General features: G+C 43.0%; 1 protein-coding gene across 2 annotated transcripts in view; it reads right to left on the reverse strand.

Moving 5' to 3' along the window:
- Positions 1–3533: 3533 nt before the first annotated feature.
- LOC112102588 (protocadherin alpha-C2-like) overlaps positions 3534–12774 on the reverse strand; it is an 89409-nt gene continuing 80168 nt past the window's right edge. For both annotated transcript variants that reach the window (XM_024193953.1, XM_024193954.1), the window contains one exon: positions 3534–4165. In XM_024193953.1, coding sequence (XP_024049721.1) covers positions 3855–4165 — 311 coding nt within the window. In that variant the 3' untranslated portion in view covers positions 3534–3854. The remainder of the gene's footprint in view (positions 4166–12774) is intronic.

A 12774-nucleotide genomic window follows, 5' to 3' on the forward strand; every position in this document is an offset into this window, starting at 1 on the left:
TTGCGTACCTTAGATCGAATTGGGGTGTTAGTGTAGACCAGGCCTTTGAAATCTAATGTAAAATGCTGTACCAGAGATAGCTTTTTATAAAGTTGTGATGTAAACATAGAAGAGCTTAATGAGGATGTTTCACCTTTGATCACTTGGCCCTATAAAACCCTACAGGCAGCATGAAAAGCAAATGCCCACAGAGACAATGGTTGCTGTTTAGAGCAGTGGGGCAGAGAAAAATGAACTACTCCAGCTGTGAGATTTCTTTCAAGCCTACTTGTCTTTAAAAAATATGGCATTGTAACATGGACTCAGCAAGTTCAGCTGTGTTTTGTTTGAGAAATTGTTAATATGTTAATAGGAGGGAAAAGAAAGACATTTGCTTGTTCTTTGATTGCTATGGGTCTTATTCTTCTCTTACCCATTGATTTGTTTGTTCTATAGTGTTTAAATAGTGGTTATATAGTGTTTAAATAAAACTCCTCAACCCTGCTCCGCATAATCTGTGTGTTATCCAAGTACTAGACCCTAACCCACAGCTCTGCTAAATCATCCCAGTTCTGTGCAGTAGAATCCCACTGCTACCCCAGTCCTGGACATTTCCTTGGACCAAGAATGGCAGTTGTGCCAAGTTACCACATTTCACTTTTCATATGTCAGTATTATAAATTGAAACTAAGGGTTCAGAGTTGAAAAATTAAGTGCATTGTCAAATCTTAAAGCAATCATCTGGAAGAGTATTTTATTCATTCTTCTGCCAATGCAAAAGTAATCAATAAAGTATACTCTCCTGGGCTTTTTTTCAGGCCCTCCATGTCTTCCCCGAGAGAGTGTTCTACATCATGGGTGGTCAAACCACGGTTCATGAGCTGTAGGCAGCTATTTTACAGTTAAAGTGTAGCTCATGGAGCCCCACCACCACACCCATTCTTCACCTACAAGACTGTGGGGGGAGGAGCTTGGGGCTTCTGCCCTGTGGTGGCGCTAGGGGATTCTGCCAGAGATGACTGGTGTCTGCTGAAAGTGGAGGGGCACAATTTAAAGGCTCGCCCCCCCCAAACAGCTTGAGTCACGTCCCCCTCCAGGAACCCCACCTTACCCTCAGTGGTTCTCCCTGCAGCTCCCAGCTGTTTGCCTCTCCCCACGGCTGCAGCTCTCAGCTTGTCAGCTCCAGCAGCTGCCATGCATAGAGGGGGCCCAGCAGCACCATACGTGACCAAGCAGGGCCAGCAAATCCTGGCAAAAATGTGGGGGGGCATGTGATCCCATGTGCCCCCCACCCACACCTCACTTCTGGCTTCTGCCCAGCAGGGGGAGGGGGGAGGGGCTTCAACCTCAGAGGGCATGCCTGTCAGGGCTCAGGGCTTCTGAAGGAGTGGGGCTGAAGCCCTGAGCCCAGACAGGCACCTCCTGTGGGGCAAAAACCCTGAGACACCTCCCCCCCAACACACACAGCAGTTCTGAAGCTCTGGGCACCAGCAGGTGCCTCACATGGGGCAGAATCCTGAGATACCCTCCCACACACACAGGGCTGAAACCTCAAGCCCTGGCAGGCACCTCCCGCCAGGGCTGAAGCCCCAAGATCTCCCTTCCCTTAGTGCTGAAGCCTCAAGCCCGAGGCAGGTGCACCTTGGCTCTTGAACTTCTGAAGATTGTTGAATGCAGCTTGGAGTCAATGATGAGTTTCTTTCATGAGTAGTATTTCTTCTTTGCCAACGGCCACAAATGAATCTAAACAGACCCCTATTTCTTGGACTACAGGGTACCTTTGGTGCTTCATAAAATTCATTCTTTGAGCTATGAAATCCTTTGAATCACATTATTTACCTTCTCTGGTTTTCAAGACTGGCAGGTTTTTGAACTCAGTAGTAACTGACCAGCTCTGAACTCTCTGCAGTTTGGAAATTTAAAACTTATCAGACATGTCACAAGGAACAAAGCTGTTCTCTTTGATCCTAGATTACTGTGAGCATTAGAAATTCTAAGAACAGTGTGGTATCTCATAGAGCTCAGGTTCATAGGACACCTTGAGCTTTACTTTGTGAATGTAAAATACTCTAGGCATTTCTTTAGAATTCCTTTAGAATTCTGTTTAAAAATACATATATTGGTCTATGCCCAAACACTGATACCAAATGATACAATCAATACACCAGTTGTAGTCTTAGCTTTTCGCAAATACCAGAGCTGTTGCTTTATAATCATCCATAAATAAAAGCCCTTGAGTCACTGATTTCTTGATTTAAGAAAGATATTTTACTTGTGTTTCATACACAAAAACTGATAACCAACAGTGGCTTAAAAAATTAACACTACTCCACTTTTCCACAAGTGTACAAAAAAGAAAGAATGGATTTACATTCAACAGTAAAGCTTAAAGTCCAGTCTAGGTAATAGTTCCATTGACATTCACATACACAAGCACAGAATAAATATTTCAGGATTCTTATAAGAGCATACAGCATACATACAGTATTTGAATTTTACATAATGAGTGTTAATAGGGTCAGCAATTCATAACCTCATTGAAAAGTAAAACTAAAACCAAAAAACGTTGTGTGGGAGATAACACCAAGACACTGCACAGAGCTAGCAGGTTAGTAGATCTTGTGTGAGAAATAGTTTGCTTCTGCTTCTTTATATTAGGACAGTTTGTTTGCAAATGTTGTGTATTCAAAGTGCAGATTAATGCAAAAAATTATATTCTTGTATTTATTAATACATGCAAGAGGCAGCGCCCGAGTGACCCAACAGAATAAAGCTGTGATTGGCAAGTGGCCGATATAATACAGATGTTTCAGGCATTTTCTCTAAAGCACTTTAATAGCAGCAATTATAATTTCTAATAGCTGTAGATTGACTTCTGTTTGGGTTAAAGGGCATCATATTTCTTTAACATTTACAGCTATATTTTCTTTATAAATAAATATATCAAATAACAAATAGCATAGATACTGTGTTCCTTTTTTCTCGCTTTTGCATATCTGTTGTGGAAAATACTCTGACCTTTTCAGAGACATTAAGTGCAAAAGAATGTTAAATAGACTGGAAACAGGGATGTAGAGGAAACATCACAGTCAGTTACGTTCCCTAGGTGTCAGCCCATCCCTTGTTGTCCCACTCTGAGGGACATCCTTGCTAGGATAATCAGGACTTATAATGACAATATAGCCAATGGCTTGGTGAGAGTTATACTTTATGGTATCTTAAAGAGCTGTAAATGTGATCTTTTCTTTGCTGGAGTGTGTACAATACGTCATGCAAAAGACTCAGTATTCCACACAGCTAGTATCTATATTCAAAAAGTCTGGTCATCTCCTTTGAGACATTTCCTCCCCAGCCTGAACATCTTTGAACACTACATTCATTAGGTGTTTCCTTTGTTGTTCATATTTTACCAGCTCTTCTTGCATTTATAATCTGATCTTGTATCACCTAGCTGACATCTGCACACAAATGTTTCCAATCAGACACAGGGTGCACAATATTAAAACTTTTAAACTTGTCCTGTAAGTGTCATCAAGACAGGATCACAGGAATCACAATGCAGAGAGTCCAACCTCTCACTGGCTGTACTGTGAAGATTCTCCTTTTCGGCGTAGGAGAAAGGAAACTTGTGTCTGCTTTTTAGAGTCTGAAAACAAGCCAGAGTGGAGAAAAAAAGTTAACACCAGACTTAATAAAGCTTTCAAGACAAAACCTGTTAAGCAATCTAGATAGACACTGTGAACTTCCTGCTGATTTCTGAAGTCTATATATACAGGAAATTTGTTAACAGTAGGAAGAAGTTGGGAGTTGCTACATAGGAGAGATCTGCCAATATTAAAAAAAATGGCTAAGTGGGTTCTGACAGTATAAACCCCTCACTGGTCACTGTTGTCAGTGGTGCTGTTCCCCTTTTCTTTTTTCTCCTGAGTCTTGTTTCCCTTCTTCTTTTTCTTCTTTTTCTTGGTCTCCTCCTTCTTGCCAAAGGTTATGAAGTCACTTTTGTCAATTTGGCTGTTTGGTGGTTCCTGCCGGATGGAGATGATCGCAGGAGATCCCGGGATAATGAATTTGTCTGGCAACTCACCGGGACCAGCTTGTTTGGGATTGCCAGGTCCATATTTAAAGGTCCAGCTGTTGCTGTTCACACCGGCTCCCACTGGGGGGGACACCTCTCCTGCCTCAGGTTCTGAAAAAGTCAAAACAACATTAAAATCTTACAGCAGCATCAAATACAATTAATCAGCTAATATAGCATACACAGGGCAAATTGTCGCACCTAAGGGACTCTTTCAAACAAGGTTCCAAATTGGGCCTCATAACTATGGACAGTCTTCTCCATAGCCTTTCCCCCTTTTAAAGACAAGTATGGCTACTCCTCTAAAATGCTCAGGAAAAGTGAAAGTCTTGACAGACTATGAACTGGAATGCAAAGTCGGAAATTAGAGGGATGATGGGTGTCAAATTGGGAGTGATTTGGCAAGGATGTTTGGAGAGGAGAGTAACTATTTCAGTGATTTCCTAGACTGGAAAATTCTTTGTGAATTTTCTTGTCATGTTGTAACTCCATAACAGCAAGGCCTAAAACTTCAGATTTTGGTGACCCACTCTTGGCATTCCGATGAGATATGGTAGATCCTTTTATTCTGGAAGCTACTCATTGTCAAATAAAAATATAAGAAAGCTTTGTCATCAGCATTTTGCAGACATTTCAGGCCTTCTAGTAATTTGGACATAACTAGGGAAGTTCTTAATTGGTGTGCTAGACTCACAGGTCTATACAGCCCCTGCTTGGTTTTAGAACTCTGCCATGGTTTCTAACGTACCAAGCGAAGCAGGAATGCTTTAAACTAGGCAGCCTGTAACTAGCTTTCCAGTATAAACCCAATTTTGAATCCCACTGCCACAACTTTGCCAAAACTAACCAATTTACTTGAAATTTCTCGTGTGGTCTTCTGCCACTAACAATATGCTGACCAAATGTGATGTGGATTACATTTGTAGGGAGCTTGAAAAATAAGCTATTTTTTATTTGTTTTGTTCTTTTACTATCTGAAGAGTCTTGAATACTTTCAGTGGCTATTAGCCAGGATAGGCAGAGATGGTGTCCCTAGTCTCTATTTGCCAGAAGCTGGGAATGGGTGACAGGGAATGGATCACTTGATGATTACCTGTTTTGTTCATTCTCTCTGGGGCACATGGTATTGGCCACTGTCGGAAGACAGGACAATGGGCTAGATGGACCTTTGTTCTGACTCAGTATGGCCGTTCTTATGTTCTTATATACTTTTACAAACTCCCAATTTTGGACAGAAACTTCAAATTTATTTTAATTTATCTGTCTTGAGTATTTGCTGGAGACTGAGTATTTTGGGGAAGATTTGATGCTTATGTTTGGAGTTATTTGTTATGACCTTTTAAACCTTTGAAGTCTGATCAAAATCGTATTCTTGTGTACCGTAGAGAAATGTAGTGTTACAAATAGAATTGCAAGCACCTGTCATGGTTATAACACACCTCCTGTCCACACACATGTGGGTGCAATAGTGCATAAACACTGTCAGCACCACTGTAATTAGATTTGCTCTGAACAAATCTCGCCACCATATTCTGCATTGAGCCACTCTGCATGCACTGTTGCAGTGGTAGAGTAGACCAAAAGCACCAGCATTTCAGCGGGACCATTGCAATTGGTCCTCTCAACAGTCCCACAATGCTTCTACATTCTCTTCTGTGATCTGTGTGAAACATGTAATATCTCTTGTACTTCTGAATCTCACTATGCGGTTCTGCAACTTCTGCAATTTTAGGCATAGACATTTTAAAAGGTATTATGTATGCAAACCAAAAGGTTTTCTTGTCTCAGAAATAAAGAACACATTTTTAAGTTTACAGTCTCTCCTTAAAATTGTCAAGTATCAGAGGGGTAGCCGTGTTAGTCTGGATCTGTAAAAAGCAACAGAGAGTCCTGTGGCACCTTTAAGACTAACAGATATATTGGAGCATAAGCTTTCATGGGTGAATACTCACATGCATCTGACAAAGTGGGTATTCACCCACGAAAGCTTATGCTCCAATACATCTGTTAGTCTTAAAGGTGCCACAGGACTCTCTGTTCCTTAAAACTGGTTGCATACATACAAATCTCTGATATGTGTGATGCTTCTTGATCTTTGCTTTTCATGCAGATGTTGTACTTAGGGTGACCAGGTGTCCAGTTTTCAACCAGAACACCCGGTCGAAAAGGGACCCTGGCAGCTCCGGTCAGCACTGCCGACCGGGCCGTTAAAAGTCCCGTTGGCGGTGCTGCAGGGCTAAGGCAGGCTAGTCCCTACCTGTTCTGGCACTGTGCTGCACCCTGGAAGCAGCCAGCAGGTCCGGCCCCTAGGCAGGGGGCCCAAGGGGCTCCCCCCTGAGCACTGGCTCCGCACTCCCATTAGCCAGGAGCCTGCTTTAGCCTTGCTGTGCTGCTGACCGGGAGCTGCCTGAGGTAAGCCCATTCCCCAACCCCGAGTCCCAACCCCCTGCCCCAGCCCTGAGCCCCACCCCAAACCCAGAGCTCCTCCTGCACCCCAAACCCCTCATCCCCAACCCCACGTGAGAGCCAGCACCCCCAGCTCAGAGCCCTCACCCCTCCCACACCCCAACCGCCTGCTCAACCCGCAGCCCCCTCCCACACTCCAAATCCCTCAGCCCCACCCCCCAGCCTGAAGCCCCCTCCTACACCCCAAACCCCTCATCTCCAGCCCCACTCCAGAGCCCGCACCCCCAGTCGGAGCCCTCACCCCCTCCCACACCCCACAACTCCCTGCCCCAGCCCAGAGTCCCCTCCCGCACCCTGAACCCCTAATTTCTGGCCCCACCCCAGAGCCCGCACCCCCAGTTAGAGCCTCATCCCCTCCCGCACCCCAACCCCCTGCCCCAGCCTAATGAAAGTGAGTGAGGGTGGGAGAGAGCGAGCCACCGAGGGAGGGGGAATGTAGTGAGTGGGGGCGGGGCCTCGGGGAAGGGGCGAGACGGGGCGGGGCCTCAGGGAAGGCACGGGGCTATGGTGTTCGGTTTTGTGGAATTAGAAAGTTGGCAACCCTAGTTGTACTTTCACGTTCTAGACCCTACAAGGGCAGTTTACATGCTATATTAGTATGTATTTGAGGACATTTGTGTAACAGGTTGTCCATGGAATCTTTGTGAGTAAGGTAAGATGATTGTTTTCAGTATGGGACATATAAACAGGAAATAGTAAAGCATGTCTTCTCCTGGGAATGGTGTGATCATAAAGAAAGGTTGTTGTCTCCTACATGATTAAGAGACATTAGCTCTGTGGTCAGTTATTAGATAAACCTGTGTTATGTATGGGAACTTAACTTACAATAAATACATACATTTGTTAATATGACTAGATAAAACTGTCTCAGCTTTTTTGCTTGTTTTGGGACAGTTGTTTTGGTGAGCTTAACTGAATTTCCCTGTTTTCAAATATCTTTACTTTTTTGGAATGTTAACAGAACTTTGTGTCCTTTCTTTTTACAAAATTACAACATTCCTGTAAGTTTCTTGTAACATTAATTTTGAACAGCTGACTTTTTTCATGTTTGTTTTTGATAATACCAGTGTTTTGGCAAGTCACTTAACACCCAAGACACTAATATGTACTTTCAGCCTTCACTCCGGCTTAATTAAATTGTTTGCCTGGGGATGTGTGTATATTTGGTATCCCCCTCATTTCCTTGAAATAATAAATTATGGAACTGAATAGTGTGTGTCTTGGCCTAGTTCCAAATTAGGAATTGATCCTCTCTCTTCTTGTATACATAAAATGTGACCTCTTATATTCCACACTTTGAATCAAGCCTTACTTGACAAATAAATATTTTCTCCTTCCCAGCAACCCCCATCTATCACTCCTTCCAAATAACCCTGGCACAGATTCTCTTTTCTTCTATTCCTGCGTTGGGCACATAAACGGGAGAGACAGAAGTGACCTTAAGCCACTTTTGGACCTCCCTAATTCTGGACTGTGTCAGAGGCCTGCACAGTGCAATAAGGTATAGCCCCAAGGTTTCTTTAAAGTGTGTTGGCTTATTATGCCCCTCTATAGACCACTATATCAGCAAAACAACTGGAGCACAGTGTACTCTGGCCATGCTCCTCCTGTCCTCAACATGTCCCTTATACCAGGGAGAGGGGCTTTATGTTGACCTAATGATTAGGGTATTCTGCAAGGGTTATTTAAGATCCCTTTCTGCAGTGTAAAGGGGTATATCCTATGGCACAATGTAGGGGGGTCCTGGATTGCCTGAAAATGTTAAATAACACTACAAAGTGCACATGTGTCTGTCTGTACCACTGAAATCTAATGCAAAACAGGATACTGTCTCTTTAATCTGGTTCTGCTTACACAAATTTACTCACCAGATTAAGTGACTAATATACATCACAAATCCTTCTTCTATAGTGGAACCAAACTTAGCAAACCCATAATATTTACCCTGGAATCAGGATTCTGTGAGCACCAGGACTAAGGGGTTTGCCTCCACTTATCTGTCTTTATCGCAGCCCTTGAATACATTTTTTGCCCTTATAAATTAAGCATATTAATACTCCTTAATACTCACTAAGCCAAAGGAAACTAATTATCCTTACAGTGGGCTGAGGAACTCAAAAGCAGGGAGACGGCTACAGACAGAATGTAATAGGTTAATGACCATCATTTCCTAGTAGCAGGGCTTCAGCGGCCTTTTCAAGAAATTTCACTTCTGCTTGATTTACCTGACAACAGTGTTTATATCTGGAGTGTCAGGCAGGAAGGTCACAGTTCAGTTGTACTATCACTGCATGTTTAGGCATTTCAGATCAGGGATAAATGTCACCTACCCCTCAGTTTCTAAAGCCTCTATAACGAGTTATTTATTGTCTGATCAACAAGCATTTAACACACAAAACCTCTCGATTTAGATGTAACTTTACACTTAACAGGATTAGTTGTGCTTCCCTTGCATATTTTCTGTAGCTTAATACATGCTTTTAAGATGTTTATTGAACTTATAAAAACTGTCTAAATAAAGCTACCCCCCCCAACTATATTTATCACACTTCATTTGAAGTGCTACACTCCTTTTCTCTGCACCCTACAGCTATATATGACCTTGTCAGAGGTCATCACAAAGTAAAACAGGACTGGCCCCTTCTTGCCAGTGCCTAGGCATTCCCTGAACTGGAGCTGACTAGGTAAGTAGTGCTCTCTCCTTTGTCTTGTTCTCAATGAATTCAGGAGTCCTTATGTTCAATGATGAAATGATTTATTTTTAAAACATAGGCACAAAACGGAAACTAAACCCAGACGGCAGCTGCAGCTCCCTGACACTACAGATATGTGTGCATGTCTGCGTTCTAAAATGGAAGATGCCTTTTTGACCTCATCAGCCACCACCCACAGGCTCAAAGACAAATGCAAGCATCTCAGCAGACCTCTGAGATAGTGCTGAACCACACCCCTCCATGGCTTTCAGAGACACTGCACAACTGAATATGCCAGATTTTTTTAAAAGATGAAATATAAAACTAAAATCATGAACAGCAGTAGTCATGAAAAATCCTAGGCTACTATTTGCAAGAAGTGTGTGTTCGAAATTACAGCATGGATAATTTTCTGCAGCCCTAGATTCCCCCTTTAGTTTCAATTCAATAAGACTGTGGTCAGGGTTGTATTGTTTAGAAAGCAGTTTCATTCCACCCCAGAGAGGCTGCATTTCAATTATGAGCAAAGTGACCCCTGTGTAGTTTGTGGGTTTGGTAATCTTTTGATGAAAGACTCTAAAATAAATGTCTGTCACTCAGATTTTATATGGCTATCTTTTGGAAGATTAGATTTGTGCATTCATTCAATTGAGGGGTTGGTTTTTACTGGCTTTGTACCCTATTCCAAATGCTGTGTAAGCAGAACAGACCTGACACGCAGAATGACGGGTTAAAATAGTCTGGAATTGAGATATCGTCTAAGTGCAGAGCATGATGCCTGCTTCACAGAGCACAAAACATCATGTCACTCAGCCGGCAAATCAATACTCAAGACTAGGCCAGGGATGCAGGCTTTTTTCTCATTGACATTTTATTTTCTCTTTTTTAGGGCCTGTGCATACTTGCAGTCTCTGCATAACCCCAAAGCTAAAATCTGGCATTTGCCGGGAACAGGTGGTGCTCACTTTACATAATGAGAACTGTCCATTTAGTGTAGTGCTTTGTCTTTGCCTCCCATGTCTCTGCAGCTTTCTTAAAGAACCTTTGTCAGAAGGAGGCTGAGTTTAGTGTGAGAGCAGATGTGCCCCTGCTAAAGGGAGGTAGAAGCATTTCTGTGCAGCTCTATCTTCATGCAGAGACATTTGTGACTATGTGACATGCTCAGCTGAGACAGTAGCTTGCTTCCATTCTGTCCCTCCCCTTCCCATTCATCATTTTGTCCTTGTCTGTAAAGATTTCAGTGGCTCGCGGATCCAAGAGGTCATTCAGGTAAAAGCTTTCAACCAAACCATCTATTCTTAGTAGTTTCAAAGGAAATCTTTTTGAATTGTCTGATTTTTCTAGCCAACAGAACACACGCTATAGACATTGTGAATCTAGGACTAACCCAGTCCTTACTGACAGACTCCTCCACCCTCATGTCAGTGCAACCACATTGTTATCAATTAAATGCATTTATTTAAAATGGAGATCAGGCGACAAGCAGGAAGTAAATCGCAGGGAAAGCCAGTCATTAACCTGATTTTTTCCTCCCTGCTTCCTTTGCTGATGCACTGACTGCAGCTTCTGCCTCTGGCTGGCATGATGAATATTCACTGCTATAAAGAGTCTGACATTCTGCACACTTATTCTGAAACAGCAAGCCAAGTGCAAGCATTATGTGCACTGGAAAAAAAGACCTCTCTGTGTCATTCGGGGGATCTCTGCAGACATTCTAGCTGCACTGATCTTCCCTAAGCCTTTTCTGGATTAAAATGCCCATTTAATCTTTTTTTTTTTAATCAAGAAAAGTGGTAGATATTGAATTTTGAGATAGGGAAGTGATGCAGACAGAAAAAAGTTAAACCAAATAGCCTAACCCCGGTGTCTGCAAATGATCATAGTCTTTTCAAAGGATCACATCAATTTGGAATTTTAAAAAAGCAAAGCAAATAAATAACTCTCGCTCTTTGCACTTACATCTGTTTGACCTGTCCTGCCCTACTGATTTAGAGGCGGAATTGGCAAAATAAAAGCTCCTCCCCCCCAGGGAGCCTGCTGCCTTAATCCCTGCCTGTGTTTAAATACAGTAACATTAAACTAGGTAATTATAGCGCATATGGTGTGTGAGATCCCCAACCCCCAACTGCTCTAACACCCAGGCACAATACAGGAGAAAAGCAACAAGGACTTGCTGCATTTTCTAGTTTGATTTGTGGTGGTTATTAGTGTTGTGGCACAACTGGACTTTAAATTAAATACAAAAAAATTATTTAAAGAAAAATTCTTACAGGGAAATTTTTTAAAAAAAAATATTTATCTCAGGTACTGGAGTAGCTCTGCCACTGTGTTCTGGGCTGTTATTACAGCAGGAACTGACTTGCCAGCTATCATAGGCTAAAAATCAGGCCTCTTGTGGCCAAAGCGTAGTGGGTTGTAGCCCACGAAAGCTTATGCTCTAATAAATTTGTTAGTCTCTAAGGTGCCACAAGTACTCCTGTTATTTTTGCGGATACAGACTAACACGGCTGCTACTCTGAAACTGGATAAATGGCTTCTCACAGACACTGATCAAACAAGCAAATAGAAGAAGTCGTCCTCAGCCCCATTGCTCCCTTATTAGAGGAAGACCCTGCTCTTCAGTTCAGTTCAGCTTCTTATACAGCCTAGGATGACCAGATAACAAGTGTGAAAAATCGGGATGCTCCTTTTTTGGAGGGAGAAGGGGGTACAGTTGCATATGTAAGACAAAGCCCCTAATATCGAAACGGTCCCAAAAATATTGGGACATCTGGTCACCCTAGCCCAGCTCCCCATAGCTGAATGTCTCTTGGATCCTGCAATGCAGGAAGGTACCCGTTACTCCCCTTACTCAGCAACACAGTTTTAACTCTTTCCTCATCCAATTTAGATCAGGGACTATATATGACATGCCTTAATTATAATGCATATATCTGGCCGCCCGCTATATTCTTGATACAACTGGATATATATTGCAGTTTGGTATGAATGCAGAATACATATCCTAGTTTGCTTAGTCTATAGATTTTGCTACTGACTGCTCCAGACTCTGGGCTTGCATTATATGGATTTTTATTTGCATAATGTATAGGGTGACCATATTCCCCTAAACTGAAAACAGGACACCGTGTAAGCTGCCTGGTGTTGCCACTCACCCGAGGCCTGCCGCATAGGGCTGACAGCCCAAACCACCTGGCATCACTGCTTGCCTGAGCTACCTGGTGTCACTGCTCACCCAAGCTCTATGGTGGGGTAAAGGGCTGTCAGCCTGAGTCCCACCACATGGGGCTCACAGCCCGAGCCCCACCACGCAGGGCTGACAGCCCAACCCGCCTGCCGTTGCTGCTCAGCTGATCCGACATCATGACTTTTTTGGCAAAACCGGGCATTTGTCTTGTTTGCTCTTTCCTGAATGTTCCTCCATGCCCATCTAGGGCAAGAGCAAATGGGACAAATGCCCTGTTTTGCCAAAAACATCATGATGCTGGGGACAGAGCTTAAAAGGGGGACTGTTCCGGCCAAAATGGGATGTATGGTCACCCTAATAATGCACTATGCCTA

The sequence above is a fragment of the Terrapene carolina genome, unplaced genomic scaffold (genome assembly GCF_002925995.2).
Source record: "Terrapene carolina triunguis isolate 2854851 unplaced genomic scaffold, T_m_triunguis-2.0 Scaffold838, whole genome shotgun sequence".
NCBI lineage: Eukaryota > Metazoa > Chordata > Testudines > Emydidae > Terrapene > Terrapene triunguis.